We start from the raw sequence: 16,229 nt of genomic DNA, 5'->3' as shown, positions 1-16,229 counted from the left end.
GGGTAAGAAATTTAAAAACGAATGGAAAACCTAACAACTTCATCGAGATTAACAGGAATTAATTACATGGGACTGAATGATTGATAAATATGATTGATAATTTTATGACTTTTTCTGATATTTACTGATTTTTAATTTATGTTTTCCAGAAAAACTTTCCTCTTACACTATGACCTACAGCAAGTTGATAAAGTATACCTTTGTAAACAAAGATGAAACATTTACCTTTGTTTCTCTACCTGATCCTTCCAGAATTTGGCTTTTCCAGCTGGATTCCCCGTGGACTTGATGACTTGTTTTGACCAGATTACAACTAGTTATACTAATTACTCTTTTAGTTTGTTCTTTCTTGTTGTTTTCAAATTATTTATACTTTGTACCTCTCTCTGGTGCACAATCAGTTTATTAATGTTACCAGCTGTATTGCTTATATGCTGTTTTATAAGATTGTTATCTCTTACATTACCAATGGGTAATCAAGCCTCCAACAAATTTAATGTTATCTCAAAAAACAAACAAACAAAAAAAATAATGTTATCTCAAGGCAGTTGATCATGTACATAACTGTACATACAATAATTGTAATTGTGCAACTCTAGATATGGGAAGAAGGAACAAGGGAAAACATTTCCTGGATCATAACAGACTAGTAAGACACATGACCCAGAGACTTTTAGATTATCAGCAGGACCCAATCCAAGGAAAATCAGCACATTCAGTGGCCTGTCAACAGAATCTTTGCCTGATCTAGGAATGCACCTTCCTGGCACCAAGGGACAAAATCGGTCATGCAGTACCTCCCAAATTGGTCAAATTTATTACCAAGAGGAAGCACTGTGAGCAAAGGATGTCACCTGCCATATCAATAAACAAAGGATGTTGCTGCCACCAACCTCTGTGGCTTGTCTCAGTGGTATACCCTGAGAGGGTTCAGGATGGACAAAAACAGGATACTGACCTTAGACAGTTAAGGTGCAAATTAAGGAATGATTTCAGTGAGCCCAGTCCCTTGCATCTTCCCATACATAGAAAAGGGCTAAATTCATTACCTGGAAATGTCTGTTTTTTCTTTAGTCAGCAGCAATCTTTTGATGTTCAACTTCCTGATTTTTTTTTTGAAAAAAACTATATATCCTGGCTCTTCCCTTACCTCTTTGGAATACTATCTCAGAGCTATCTGAGAGGCTGAATCCTGGGCTTAGGTCCTCAGTATATCTGCTGAATAAAACATAATTCGTACCTTTCAGGTGGTGTGTGTGTTTTCCATCGACAGTTCCTGTTGTAATTCCTGGAACTTTGTGAGGGCCACAGACTCCCTCAGCCACTGCACCACTTTCCATTCCCACCAGCGATATACAAGTCACTGGTACCCACTGACCACCTGATGGCAGGGATAACCTACAGCTAATCCTACCAGCCGACTTTTCTGTTCTGCCAAGTTTTGCATTTCTTTTTTTCTATCATAGTTTGAATTTGGTTTCTGTCCCTCACAAATGAAAAAACCCTCAGCGACATACCATGGCAGCATCTCATTCAGTGGTGTGGCCTGCTTACCTTATGCATACTGCGGTCAAAGTCGTCCTCCTCTCCTCCAGATGAGAATCTTCTGGCTCGGGGCACTGCCGGAAAAGACAGCTAGGATCAGCCCCTGCCCTGGGGAGAGGGCGTCGGGGGCAGCACAGCCTTCACAGGGGGTTTCTGCTTGGCGCTGCCACTTTCTAGGTGGGTGACCCCTCACAAGTGCACTTTGCCTTCACTGTGGGCCTCCCGGTACTGAGACGCCCAGTGTCCCTTCCCGTTCTTAGGCTGGGAAGCGCCGGCAAAGCTAACAGCCCAGACAGAGTTAATAAACCACGATGTGAGGACTCTTGCTGACACTGGCAGGAAAGGTGTTCTCTCTGCCAAGGGCAGGGGGTCAGCCTGGACCCGCCAGAGCTCATCCTGGCATGAGGACAGTCAGCCTGAGGCTGGAGCCACCCAGCCCTGAGGACTGCTCGGGTCCTGGTGGTTCCCACCCACCTCTAGATCCAGCTGTACCCCAGAAACTTCCAGTCACCTGACCCAGGAAATCCTTGTTTCACCTCAAGCCATTTGGAGATTTTTTTAAAATATTGTTTCTCCTTTTTTTGTGATTGAAAGAGTCTCATCTAAGATTCCCCTCCGAACACTGTCTCCTGTGGACACTGCCCACTCCTCGTCTCTGGGTTACATCTGTGCTTGTGTCTAACTCTTTTCCAAATGGAGAATTCTTTGAGGGTAGGGCAGGGTCACCTCTGAGCTCCCATGAAACTGCTCAAATGGACATTCATTACTAAAGGTACATGCTGAAGCAAAGTGGCACTTAATGACAGCTCCTCCCCATACTTGAAAGAAACACCCTCTGGTGGGCTGGCACCTTGAGGACCATGAAGACCCCCCGCCAGGTGCCTATGAGAGCCTTCCATTGCCCACAATCCTCTCTTTTCCATTCTCCAAACCATTTTCCACCTACAGCCAAAGTGGTCTCTTAGAAACATAAATCTGATCACGCCACCACTTTTTAACAACTTCCTACTATTTTGGATAAAGATCAAAATCTTTAAGGCCCTGTGGTATCTGGTCTCTCACCCCCACCCCCGCCCTTCCCTCTCTGAGCTCAAGGTTAAGCTGACAGGCTTTCCTTTGCTCCAGTAGAGCCCATCCTCTGATCCTGCGTCTTTGCAGCTGTGTTTCTACATCCTGTAGGCTTACCTGCTCCTCACCCTTCCTGTGGCAGCCGAGGCTCTGCATTTAAGAAGCTTCTGTCATCTTCCAGGCTGCATGACACTCCCCTGCCATCAGCTCTCTACCTGCTGTACCTCACCACCCTCTCCAGTTGGGGCCTATGTCTTGTCTACAAGGCCAGGACCTGCTCTCGTTTGCTTTCTAGTGTCTCCTGAAGGCCTATGACTGCCCTCAGTACGTGTTTGCTGAGTAAATGCATTATTGTGTGAAGGAATGGCGACTGTCTGTCCTAGCCCTCTGTGTCCCTGGCGTAGGTGACAGGGCTCTGGTCCTGGCTCCCTTGTGGAGGGGGGTGGTACCTTTGGGGGACCCGTGATAGGTCCAGTACTCAGACTCTGTCGCATAGTAGGGGTCTGGCGAGTAGGCTGGACTGTACTTAGAGGCCTGGCTGATGTCTTCACTTGTTTTGCTCTTGGTTGCTGTCGACAAATCACCTGCAAAGGACCCAGAGAGAGAGCTTCAGGGAGGCTGATGTCCTAGGAAGAGTGTCTTGGACACACAGTCCCTTTTCACTGGGCTCCAGCCCAGGGGAGGGAAGCCACATCCAGGCCAGGGTCTGGGACATGGGTGTTAGAGCTGGAAAACACTGAGGTCAAGCCTCTCATTTCACAGTTGGGAATCTGAACACCTGAGAGGGAGAGCCTTGCTCAGACCACACAGCGAGTGAGACCGGAACTGGATCAGAATGAACATGTCTCAACAGTGGTTCCCTCTCAACAGTGGTTCCCACTCTGAGCACAGGTAGGAGTCATGAATGAAGCGGGTTACAGTGCAGAGTCGTGTAGGCTACACGGTTAGTATTTCTAATTAAGGAAGTCTAGGGCAGGGGAGGGGTCGGGGTATCTGATTGGTAAATAAATTTCGGGTGCAGGTGGTCCACAGGCCATTCTGTAAGAAACACTAAATGGATGAATGAATGAAGGCACCCTCAGCCCCTTTCTCATCCACACCCCGTCTCCAGGCCTTCAGGCATGTACTCCCAGGCCATGGTGACAGAGAACAGCTTAGAGCAGTGGTTCCCAAGCTGGGCTGGACATTAGAATCACCCGGAGAAACTGTTACAAATACACAACTTGGATTAAGTCCGGGGTGGGGCCCAGGAACCTGTATGCATCCCACGGGATTCTAATGGACCTCCAAGTTTGAGGACAGATGCCTGGGAGCGTCACTCTCCCAAGGCCCCTGCATTTGACAAGGGTTACTCTGACCATGGACCTTAGGACACCAGCCAGCAGGGAAGGATAGGGGTGAGGGGAGGTGAGATGGTGGGAAGGACAGGGGGGATACAGGCCTTCCTTGCCCTTTTGAAATGACACCAAACCCCACCCGAGGCCACCATGAGTGAGCAGCCAACACAGACTGAGTTGGATCCTTGTCAGCGTCCCTCTCAGTGGCCCTGCCGAGCCACCTGCACAGGTTATTAACTGCCCCTCCCCTTGCCGAGCCCTCTCCGCCCCTGACCATACCATGCCGCTTGTAGATCGGGGGTTTCCGGTAGATGTTACTTTCTCCAGCTGCCAGACAGACCAGGGAGGGACAGTGAAAAGGAGAGAGAAAGACAGGAGAACAGGAGACAGCAGTTGGTCAGTCGGTCCCAGAAGAGAGGTGCTTAGCAGCTTCTGAGGCTTTTCCCACTCCTCCCCGTGGACTTCCTCTTCTAAAGGTGAGCCTCCAACCTCATCCCATCCGGTTCCAGGAAAGAAGAGGGGAAACGGGGTGGATGGATTCAAACGGGGCTGAGGCAGGGGCTTGGGCTGGAATGGTGGGCATGCAGGTAAAGGCAGGCTTGTGCTCAGCAAGACTCCGTGCGGGAAGGTGCCCCCACCTCCACCTGGCGGCCATGCCTCATTCCACATGGATGTCCCCAGAACCTTTCAGCCATGGTTCCGCACTCTCCACCCCCACCCTCCACCCAAATAGACCAGATGAGAACTTTCTGGGGCAACTGAGAATGGTGTAGAAGAAACAGCAGGACCAACTTCTGGGAAAAAGTGGGTGGGCAGTGAAAACCTGGGCTCAGAGCTGGGAGACAGGGGCCTAGGCCTGGCTCTGCTGAACTTACTAGGGTAAGACCTTTTCCAAGGGCCCCCACCCTCTGCCTTCCTCTACCTTCCCATCACCTTCCCTCATGCTCACCACCTCCAGCCACTCTGGCCTGCTGCAGGCAGTGTTTTAGGGCCTTTGGACTGGCTGTTTCCTCCACCCAGGATGTTTAACCCTGGGATATCTTTGGCTTCAATGTCACCTCCTCTAAGAAGTCCTTCCTGACTGCCTCACCTAGCCCAGGCTCCTCCACCCCATCACTTGACCACAGCGCCCTGTCTTTATTTCGTTTAGCACCCATCTCCTGAAATTATACTTTTACTTATTTGTTTACTTATTTATTAGCTCTCTTCCCACATTAGAACTTAAAACACCCTGAAGGCAGGGAGTGGGCTGGTTTGAGCACAGCTGCACCTTCAGGATCCAGAAAAGGGCTGGCTGTCCGGAAGGAACAACTCAGACTCCAGGAAGCTAAGTCCCGGGCCTGAGGTCACGAGCTTATAAGCAGCAGAATCAAGGATTCAGTCCCAAGAGTTTTGGTGCAAAAGCCCATGACCCTTAGCACGGTTACTGCCCCGTCCCATCACAGCCCTCAGACCTTCTAGGCACTTCCCTGGACTGCTTCCTGGTGGTCCTGATCAAGGTTGGTTCTGTCTTGTGGATGGGCTAAGGTTAGTGGGCGTGTTGGAGCTGGAGGTGGGCTAGTGCAGGTGACTGGTTAGGGAGGGTCCCCAGCACCCATTTCTCCTCGGTGCTGGTGACCCCGTGGAGCATGCACCCATGCTGGGAATTCCAGGCTGGCAGCCTACCTGGGATGTGAAAGTGCTTGGGAGCCTGGTAAGAGGTCGGAGTGGAGGACCTCACATCTAACTGGCTATGGTATGGAGAGCTCCGGCCACTCTCGGGCCCTGGAGCGCGCAGGCAGTGGTCCCCAGAGAGAACAGAGGCACAGAGAAAACAGGCATTAATGCAGCGGCGGCAGTGACGGCAGCAGCAAGGTGGCGACGGCAGGATGCGGGGGTGCTGTGCTCTCATGCACGCGTCTGCAGAAACAGGCTTGGCCCCGCTGTCCTGCTTCACCCCCAAGTCAGATTTTGTGGGTTGTTAAGAACCAACAGCACTGAGTGTCTTTGCCCCTCTTAGCGCCCCAGCTGGGCCACTCCCTTAATCGCTCTGCCCACTTCATCCCTAACCACTGAGTGGCCCTTGGTCGAGCCAGGCCACTCTGGTCCTGGATGGGACAGGACAAACGACGGAGATGCAGGCGTCTTCTCTCAGCCAGGGCGGCTGGGCGGTCTGCCACTTCCCCTGCCCCCAACCCCAGCAGCGCACCACCCACCTCCCACGGCATCTCAGTGCCACATATTCCCTCCTCTTCCCCTGCCAGGGGCATCGGCGGGGACTTGGCGAGGCCTGGGTGCCACAGGCCTCCCGGGAACCATGCTGCGATGGAGATGTCCCGTGGAACCCCATTCTGTCTCCACAGCTGGGGACATAAACCACGGTGCTGTCCCTTGGCTTTTCCTGTCCCTTTGGGGGCTTCCCCCTTCCTTACCGGAGCGGTAGTAGTGATGAGGTGAGCGGGAGAAGGTGGGGGACATGCCCTGCCTGCTGTAGGTGGGGGAGTCGATGTATCCTGGGCTGGAGGCCCGTCTCTGCCGGAGGTCCAGGTTCTCATAGATGTCCTGAAGGGGAGGAAGCAGGGCCATGAGCAAGACCCGCATTAGGGGGGCCTGGAGCCAAGGGTCCGGCAGGCAGCAGGGGGAGTGACGTGACTCTGGGATCCCTGGGGGCTGAAGCACGGTGCTACCCTCCTGAATACAGACGCCCCCTCCCTGGGTGACGCGCAGCCCGAGAGGCTGCAGTGGCTTCTCAGGGCCTTCACTTGCTCCCACACACCCTTGAATACAACCCGTAGGTCAAGTCCCAGGGATCTGACCGAGGATCACAGGAGCGTTAGGGAGGCCATCCCTGGAAGCAAGGTTCTCCCCGCCATCTCTGCCCTTAAAGTCACTGCCACTTCCTCCAGGTCATGCTCTTAACTCTCCCCATCTCTGCTCAGGTTGTGGGAGCACCTTTGGAGGCTGTGCAAGAGCTAAATCAGGAGTCTGCTTGGTCAGCATAAAAGGACACGATTCTAGAAAAGGTCTCCCGGAACCAGCTTAATTACCTGGGAATAGGGAGATAAGGTTCCCAGCGACTTGGAGGCGAAGTTTGAAGGCAGCCGTGGAAGGAGCGAAAGGAGAGAGGAGGGTGAGAGGGAGGGACAGAGAGTGGTTACACGGAGCAGAGAGAGGCCTGCAGCTGCCCCCCAGCCCCCCACCCCGGATAACACTTCACCTGCCAGATGTCAGCGGTGCTCATGGGTGGGAGGGAACCTTGAGATCCTGTCCCCAAGAGGGGACGAGGGGGCTCGGGGCCCCTCGGGAAAGGATCGGTAGGGTCTTCACTGGGACCCCAGCTTCCCCACTGCAAGCTCAGGGCCAGTCCATGGCCCTTCCCTGTCCCTCCGTCAGTTCACACCCCCTCTGTGGTTCAGAGGACAGGGCCCAGGGCAGGGGTCCCAAATGCAGGGCCAAGCAAGAGCCAGGCTGGTGCCACCAAGGCAGGAGTGGGCAGGGAGTAGGAAGCTGGGGATGGAAGGCATCGCCCGCAGAGGGGATGGCGCTCAGCTCCAGGGCACCCAGGCCAGCCCCATGCTAACACAGCTTCTTATTTCCAAGACAAGACAGAAGAGCAGACACCTATGTGAAATCTCCTAATGTCTAAATGTTGATAACTAATTTACATTTTTAAAAGACACTCTGTGAGTGAAACAAAACACATCTAGAGCTGGCCTGTGGCCCCCTGTTTGCCATCTCTGGCTTCAGGAGACTCAGCCTCTACCAACTGCTTGGTTTCCTTTTACTGGTCCATTTCAGAGGCCAGAACTCAGAGAATCTCAGCCCTGGGCTCTTAAACCAAATGAAACCCCATCCTCCTTAAGAGAGGAAGAGGTCAGCAGCGAAGTGGGGACAAGGCCAGGACCCCTTCTAAAGTGCCAGACGATCTCAGCGCAGGGGCCTGGGATGGGTTGGACACCTCCCAGGATGTCTGCTGCCAGGACCTCTGGTAGTAGGACCACTGCCTACCCCAGAGAATGCCTTCTCTTGTCCAGCAGCCATTTAGTTATTTCAAAACCCTTCTGATGCTGCCTTTTTATAAGAGTGTCTCTTGCCCTGAGCACAGACCAGGGGCAACACCCAGAGAACCTACCTAACCAGGGTTTATAAACTTAATTGGCCTCTGAGCCTGGCTGGTGATGAGAGCTGGAGGCTGTGTATAAAACCTCTCCACTGTAAGAGGAAAAACAGCTCAAGCAATAAGTGATCACAGGTTCTTGGCTTTAATGTTGGGGTTCTCAGGGTGTAGTGGGGATCAGAGAGAATTGGGGAGCCGGTGTCCTGCCTACAGAGGGTGCTGCTCCCTATCTCCAGGTGGTGGAAATACTGGGGTAGTGTTGCCAGTTCTGCTCTTTCAAGAAAAGCCAGATTTTGGATGAAATGGCTTGATTTTTAAGTGTTGACTATAAAAACCAGTTTAAAAGAGTCTGGGGGCCACCACTATGGAGGCCTCAGTCTCTGTGATTGAGGGGCCTGGGGACCCCGTGGGCTCTCCTCTCCTCCAACGGCCCCAGAGAGAGGGCGAGACCCCGTACCTCTCCATAGCCACACCTCTCCAGCATCTCGTCGGACGTGTATCTGGAATGAGGCTCGTAGGAAATGAGGTCAGGGCGTTGTACCTCGTAGATTGACTTAACCTTGGGGAGAGCTGCCAGGTCTTTGTAATTAAGGATCTCATTATCCACTTTAGCCTGAGGAAGAGGGAAATGGATAGGAAAGAAGCAGAAAGATAAGCAGGAAAGGAGAGTGGAAATAAAAGCCAGGCACAGAGGGAATGAGCCTCTTCAGTTAAGATGGAAGACTCAGAAAATGTGAAAATAAGACAGGTCATTCATTCCACCCGGGCTGACGGTCACTGAGCACATGTGTGTGCTGTCCTGTGCTGTACAGGAATGACCTTTTCTAAATGTTAGGTCACTTCTGTGAAAGAAGGGTCAACATTGTTCCTATTTTTTAGAATAAAAAATTTTTAAACTTGTATGGAAACACAAAAGACCCTGAATAACCAAAACAATCCTGAGAAAGAAAAAAAAGCTGTAGGAATCAGGCTCTCTGACTTCAGACTATACTACAAAGATACAGCAATCCAAACAGTTTGGTACTGGCACAAAAACAGAAATATATCAATGGAACAGGACAGAAATGCCAGAAATAAACCCATGCACCAATGGTCAATTAATCTACCACAAAAGAGGCAAGAATATACTATGGAGAAAAAGTCTCTTCAATAAGTGGTGTTGGGAAAACTGGATCTACATGTAAAAGAATGAAATTAGAACATTCTTTAACATCATATATTGTTGTTGCTGTTTAATCCCTAAGTCAAACTCTCTGTGACCCCAAGGAGTGTAGCCCACCAGGCTCCTCTGTCCATGGGATTTTCTAGGCAAAGAAATCCCATGAGTTGCCATTTCCTTCTCGAGGGGGTCTTCCTGATTCAGGGATCAAAACTGTGCCTCCTGAATTGGCAGGTGGATTCATTATCACTGAGCAGCAAGGAAGCCCAACATCATACATAAACTCAAAATGGACTACAAACCTAAACTTAAGACCAGATAATATAAAACTCTTAGAGGAGGCAAAATACTCTTTGACATAAATCATAGCAATATCTTTTTGGATCTACCTCATCAGTTCAGTTCAGTTCAGTCACTCAGTCGTGTCCGACTCTTTGCGACCCCATGAATCTCAGCACGCCAGGCCTCCCTGTCCATCACAAACTCCAGGAGTTCACCCAGACTCACGTCCATCGAGTCAGTGATGCTATCCAGCCATCTCATCCTCTGGCGTCCCCTTCTCCTTCTGCCCCCAATCCCTCCCAGCATCAGAGTCTTTTCCAATGAGTCAACGCTTCACATGAGGTGGCCACAAAATACTGGAGTTTCAGCTTTAGCACCATTCCTTCCAAAGAAATCCCAGGGCTGATCTCCTTCAGAATGGACTGGTTGGATCTCCTTGCAGTCCAAGGGACTTTCAAGAGTCTTCTCCAACACCACAGTTCAAAAGCATCAATTCTTCGGTGCTCAGCTTTCTTCACAGTCCAACTCTCACATCCATACATGACCACTGGAGAAACCATAGCCTTGACTAGATGGACCTTTGTTGGCAAAGTAATGTCTCTGCTTTTGAATATGCTATCTAGGTTAGTCATAACTTTCCTTCCAAGGAGTAAGCGTCTTTTAATTTCATAGCTGCAGTCACCATCTGCAGTGATTCTGTAGCCCCCAAAAATAAAGTCTGACACTGTTTCCACTGTTTCCCCATCTATTTCCCATGAAGTGATGGGACCAGATGCCATGATCTACCTCATAGAGTAATGAAAATAAGAGCAAAAATAAACAAATGGAATCTAATTAAACTTAGAAATTTTTGCACAGCAAAGGGAAATCAAACAAAACAAAAAGATAACCCACAGAATGGGAGAAAATATTTGCAAATGAAGTGACCAATAAGGGATTAATCTCTAAAATACATGAACAGCTCATATAGCTGAATATCAAAGAAAACAAAACAAACAATAAAAAAATAGGCAGAAAATCTAAGTAGACATTTCTCCAAAGAAGGCATATAGATGGCCAAAAGGCACATGAGAAGGTGCTCAACATCGCTAATTATGAAAAATGCAAATCAAAACGACAATGAGATATCACCGCACACCAGTCAAGTAGCCATCATCAAAAAGTTTACAGATAGTAATTTCTGCAGAGAGTGTGGAGAAAAGGGAACCTTCCTACATTGTTGGTGGAAATATAAATTGGTATAACCACTACAGAGAACAGTATAGAGGTTCCTTAGAAAACTAGAAATAGAGTTACTATATGATCAGCAATCAGCAATCTCATTCCTGAGCATATATCCAGAGAAAACCATACTTCAAAAAGATACATGCAGCCCAGTGTTCACTGCAGCACTATTTACAATAGTCAAGACATGGAGACAACCTAAGTGTCCATCAACAGAGGAGTGGACACACACAGTGGAATCTCAGCCATAGGAAGAAGGAAATGATACCATTTACAGCAACATGAACAAACCTGGAGGTTGTCATACTAAGTGAAATAAGTCAGACAGAGAAAGACAAATACCACATGATATCACTTCTATGTGGAATCTAAAAAAATGATACAAATGAACAGACTCACAGACTTCAAAGCAGACTTATGGCTGTCAAGATAGAGGGGAGGGACAGGCTGCAAGTTTGGGACTGACAAGTACTCACTAGTAGATGTGGAATGAATAGTCCACAGGGACCTACTATATAGCACAGGGAACTCTACTCAATATTCTGTAATGGGAGAAGAATCTGAAAAAGAATGGATATGTGTATATGTACAGCTGAGTAACTTTGTTGTACACCTGAAACTCACGTAATATTGTAAATCAACTATTCTCCAATATAACATAAAAATTAAATAAAATATTATTCCTATTTTCCAGATGAGGAAATTATAGCCCAAAAGATCCTCTAACTTGTACCACTTAGCCAGCAGGGCTGAATCCAGCCTTCCAAGCCCACACAGTGAGGGCATCCTTGAAGAAGATGCTGAAGATGTAAAGACAGAGTTAATCATGACAGTAAAACTCCAGCAAACATGTGATGACCATCTATAATAAGCCAGACTGCATCTTAAGTCCCTTCTGTGGATTAACTGAGTTAATAGAACCCCCAGCTCTAACAGTACGTACTAATATTATCCTCATTTTTGCATAAGGAAACAGGCACAGAGAAGTCAATGAACTCGCCCAAGGTGACATAGCTAATAAGTAGCAGTACTAGAATTCAATCCCAGGCAGTCTAGCCTGGGAGCCTGTCCCCTGCACTGGCCTCTCCTGGCTTCCCGGGACGGTGAAGTTGCTGCACTCAGAGAGCTGCTCCTCGCACTGAACTGAAGCGAGCCTCTATCAACCACCTGACTTCACCTGAGTGCAGCCCCCAGGAAGCACAAGGGCTGAGGGACAGCTTCCCCTGCTGGGGACAGCACCCGGCTCATGGCGCCCGAAGCCATGTCCTTTCTGTGTCTGCATCCTCCAGCCATTACCTGTTTCTGGCCACCCGGTTTCCACTGTGGTCAATCAGAATCTATCTCCCGAAACCACTGTGGCTTATGAGGTCCTGAGGTGAGGTAGATTAAGAGAGAATCCAGGGAGACTATATTATTGTATAATATTCTCCCAGTACCTAGGGGGTGGAAGTCTCAGGAGTCAAGACTTCCATAGAGACAGCAACTTTCATAAAGACCTTAGGACTGTTGACATTTTAAACACTTCCCAAGGCCCTTCCACTCCTCCATCCCATCCCATCCCGCTGCTGTCTGGGCACTGTGCTGTTCATTGTCTGCTCAACTGAGACCCACAGCCCACTCCTCCTGGCCCTGCTCTGAGCTCTGAGGTCCCACGGACTGTACTGCAGGCGCTCTGGTTGTCAGCTGGGTTTGGTCAACAGGGGGCGCCCGCAGGTTGACACTGAGTGGAGAGAGGAGCTGTGTATGTGTCTGCCTTGCATAGCCCTGCCTGCCTTGGTGGACTTGACTCCTGTCCTGGCTGCTCTGCCATAGCTCCAGCCTGGCCAGTCCTTCCCTTTAGGCCGGGGTGGCGACACCCTTCTGCCACAGTAGGTCTCACGGGTGCCCTGGCCCTACCCATGCTTCTGTACATGCTCCCTTCACACTTACACCCCCTGAACCATGCCATCTCATTTCTGCTAGACCCTGCCCAGGTCAGATGCCCACGTCTGAACCAATCTGGGGGTGTGTGGGCAAGAGAACCTTATCAGGAGACTCCACTGGCTGAATTAACTGCTGCCTTTTGTCCTGGGATGCTAGATCTTGACCTTGAGAGCTCTTGGCATCTTACAGACTTGTCAATATCAGAAGCATCCTAACATAATTAGCTGGAAGGAAGGAAGGACGAGAACACACTGGGCTGGGGATGATTCTAGCAGTCAGTGGGGAGTGCAGCAAAGTTTGAAAGAACCTGCCCCTCCAGGTTCATGGATCATCCTAATACCAAACCTCCAAATTTATGAACATGAAGCCAATACTTGATCTTTCTGCCTATTATGAAATGCCCTAGAAGTGGCTGAATGGATTCTTCCTTGAATTTGGAAACCATGCTTTCAATGGTCTGACTTAAAACAAGGCTCACATGACAAGGGCAGTCACTTCCCAGAGCAGCTGGAGGTGACAGCAGGGGAATACAGGAGGAGAGATACACAGGCCGGTGCTGGGCTGCCAGGGGTGACTGGTCTCCGTGGATAAGCCCCCATTTGGAGGACACCATGGCAGGTGCCCCCAGCTCCTGCTGTTCATCTGGAGTGGGGCTGCTTCTCCAAGGGGCAACTCTATGAACTCAGAACTCCAGGGTGAACGTCATCAGGGCCTAACTTACATCACAAAGTTCGGGGGCTCCCCAGGGAGGGGACAGCCAGGGGCCAGTGGCATTCTGTGTCCCTGTGTCTGTCTGAGCTCCCATATCCTGGTAACGCTCTTCTAGAGACATGCTCATTTTTGTCAGTGACCTTCTCACCCTGTAAGCCCTGAAACTAAGCTCATTAATCCTACTTTGGTTTGACCCCATTCACAGCACCAGGGGGACTATTAGCTCTCTTGTTCTGGACCGGAATCTCCAACAGGACAGCCTGTGATCAAAGTCGCTTGTCTTTTGTGGAAGCCATATGGCTGTATTGACCCATATTGAAGTTGCAGTCAGTGGTAACTCACATCTCTTTTTCATTTGAAAAGAGGACAAAAGGAGAGGAAATAGTCTCATCAATGGACGTTATCCAGGGATCAAGGAGGAAACAATGGGGGTCTGGAGTGAAATGATGATGAAGCAATGGTGGGCTGCTGGCTGTCTCCAGAGCTTCTTATGAGGAGCGGGTTTTCTGCTCTAGGCCACTTCCCTCATTTCTGGTCTTCGTGGCCCTTTGACTTGAGGAAGGCTGCAAGGCTCTGGAATCTGGGGTCTGCTGACTGTTGGGCCCCGTGGCTACTGACTGCAGTCTGCTCTGGATCGGCCCACCCCCACCTCTGTGACCTCACTTCCGTTTACTTCTCAGGCCTGAGCTAACTGTTTCTTCCTCAGAAGTCTTCTCCCAAATGATCCTAGGCTGTCAGGTCCCTCTGTAGCATCAGCAGAGCACCCTGCACGTTTTCTTATGAGTACTTATTAGAGTGCCATCCTATTATCTGTGGAATTACGGGGTCAGTGTTACGAGGACAGGCAGCAGGTGAATGCGGTTCACCAGAGCCCAGCCCTTAGGCCAGAGGGGACACTGAGTACCTATCTGCTTAATGAATGAATGAATACATTACACATCAAAGGGGCCTGTGAGGTCATCTAACTCAACTCTTGTCCTTTCTGCCACATCCCTGCAAATGAGGGGCGTCTCCGTGTTTGAAGCATCTGGGGCTGGGAACTCAGACTCAGGCATGCAGTTTACTCCACCCCTGGACTCCTCACATGATCAGAAAGCTCTTCGTGTTTGCAGACCCTTTACAGCCATGTTTCCACATTCCTATGGCTTCTTTCTCCTGTCTGCCTCTTTACCACACACCATCATCTCCACATCAACATCCCACCCAAGACCTACTCCAAATACCACTGTGATCCAAGCTTTCTTCTTGCCCTATACGATCCCTGTAACTATTATGAGGCTGCAGGCTCCACAAGGGCAGGGCCCACGTTGTCCCTGTGCCCTGCTGCATCCTCAGGACCTAGCACAGAGCCTGGCACAGGACAGGCACACATGAGATACCAGATGGATGGAAACCTGACTGCCAACTTTGCCTGTCTTTAGAGACTCTTTGGGGCTTTCCTGGCAACTCAGCAGTAAAGAATCTGCCTTCAATGCAGGAGACGTGGGTTCAATCCTTGGGTCAGGAAGATCCCGTGGAGGAGGGCATGGCAACCCACTCTAGTATTCTTGCCTGAAGGATTTCATGGACAGAGGAGCCTGGCGGGCTACAGTCCATGGGGTCGCAAAGAGTTGGACATGACTTAGTGATTGAGCACGCATGCAGAAAATCTTTAGTTACCAGGCCCCGGGGAAGAAAAGGGGTTAGTGGCTGCAAAGTGATACATACGCAGATGACTCGGTTGGGTGACCCGATGCTAGAGCCAGGGGGTGAGATGGAAGTTTCAGACGTCCGCCGATGCTGTGGGAGAGAGGAAGGCAGAGGGTGAGAGGCTGTGCCTGCCGCTTGGTGGGGCTTCTTTGGGACACATTAGTAATACTGCTAAAAGCACTCTCTAGCTCTTTCTGTACTACCTCTTTATAGTCTGCCTTTTAAATCAATGTCTGACTGTGAATGAACGTGGAAATGCACAGGACCTTACATGGTTGGACAGAATTTGTTTTTCAAGTATTTTTAACTGGCCTGTTAGATAGTAGTAAGAGTCGCTCAGTCGTGTCTGACTCTTTGCGATCCCATGGACTGGAGCCCACCAGGCTCCTCTGTCCATGGAATTCTCCAGGCAAGAATAATCTACTCATAAAAACTTGTCATTTTGGCTTATCCCAGTCAATAATGTGTTTACTTTAAGTGGATAGAACTGCTTAGCCTCATTCTTTAGCAATTTGTTTATACAAAAAGGAAAGGTAGGTTAAATGTCGCATAATTTGCACAATATGCTGATTCTTTTTATAGTGTACCCACTGCAAAATGACATCAACCTAAGCGAGAAACTTAAAAACTCTTTCTCTGAACAATGGCAATGATGGATTAACGGCTCCCTTAACAGAAAGGCACTGTGTTCATCTTTGGTGTATTTAAGCGAGTGGTAGCAAGTGCGGTTAAATAGTAAACAAATTGGAAATCAAGGTTCACTGGTAAACTATGTGATTCTAGGCATCTCGAATTCCTGATCTGTGAAATGAGGGGCTTGTCTTAAGGACTGCTACACTCCCTCCAGGATCTCTCATCCTACAAGTTAAAGCCACTAGGGAAGCCCCTAAAGCATTCTAAGTTGGACTACATGGCACTGGTTCCCAAACGTAGATCATGGACTAGTGTGTCTCTGGGGAGATGAATTTAGGAAAAAATTTGATAATACTGAGTCATAGAGTGAGAGAAATGTAAAATTCTATTTCAATCCTCTTGGTTAGATTAAGGAAGAAATCTTAATTTGGTCCTAATACATTTCAATAACAATTGCTAATTCTGTTCCCCAACTCTCTCCCCCACCGTTTTTTTTAGAAAAAAGAAAGTACAGGCAACATGATTAGCTAAAATTTCTAGAGTTATTCTTCCAAAATATTTC

At 49.2% G+C, this 16,229-nt stretch overlaps 1 protein-coding gene and 1 long non-coding RNA gene across 17 annotated transcripts in view; one reads left to right on the top strand and one right to left on the bottom strand.

Annotated features, from left to right (window-relative positions):
- The window catches only part of LOC133251469 (uncharacterized), a 117,904-nt gene extending 117,671 nt beyond the window's left edge, over positions 1-233 (top strand). For all 14 annotated transcript variants that reach the window (XR_009737641.1, XR_009737634.1, XR_009737628.1 and 11 more), the window contains one exon: positions 150-233. This is a non-coding gene — a long non-coding RNA (uncharacterized LOC133251469). The remainder of the gene's footprint in view (positions 1-149) is intronic.
- Positions 1-16,229, bottom strand: part of ABLIM3 (actin binding LIM protein family member 3) — a 136,323-nt gene that overhangs the window by 16,970 nt on the left and 103,124 nt on the right. Inside the window, exons 10-17 of one of the 3 annotated variants that reach the window (XM_061423979.1) lie at positions 15,053-15,124; positions 8,504-8,659; positions 6,977-7,006; positions 6,362-6,491; positions 5,616-5,714; positions 4,230-4,277; positions 3,063-3,197; positions 1,555-1,619 (exon numbers count right to left, since the gene is read on the bottom strand). In XM_061423979.1, coding sequence (XP_061279963.1) covers positions 1,555-1,619; positions 3,063-3,197; positions 4,230-4,277; positions 5,616-5,714; positions 6,362-6,491; positions 6,977-7,006; positions 8,504-8,659; positions 15,053-15,124 — 735 coding nt within the window. The remainder of the gene's footprint in view (positions 1-1,554; positions 1,620-3,062; positions 3,198-4,229; positions 4,278-5,615; positions 5,715-6,361; positions 6,492-6,976; positions 7,007-8,503; positions 8,660-15,052; positions 15,125-16,229) is intronic. The other 2 variants (XM_061423977.1, XM_061423978.1) reach the window with 2 other exon arrangements.

The sequence above is a fragment of the Bos javanicus genome, chromosome 7, assembly GCF_032452875.1.
Source record: "Bos javanicus breed banteng chromosome 7, ARS-OSU_banteng_1.0, whole genome shotgun sequence".
NCBI classification, from domain to species: domain Eukaryota; kingdom Metazoa; phylum Chordata; class Mammalia; order Artiodactyla; family Bovidae; genus Bos; species Bos javanicus.
This window is presented reverse-complemented; position numbering and strand designations above follow the sequence as displayed.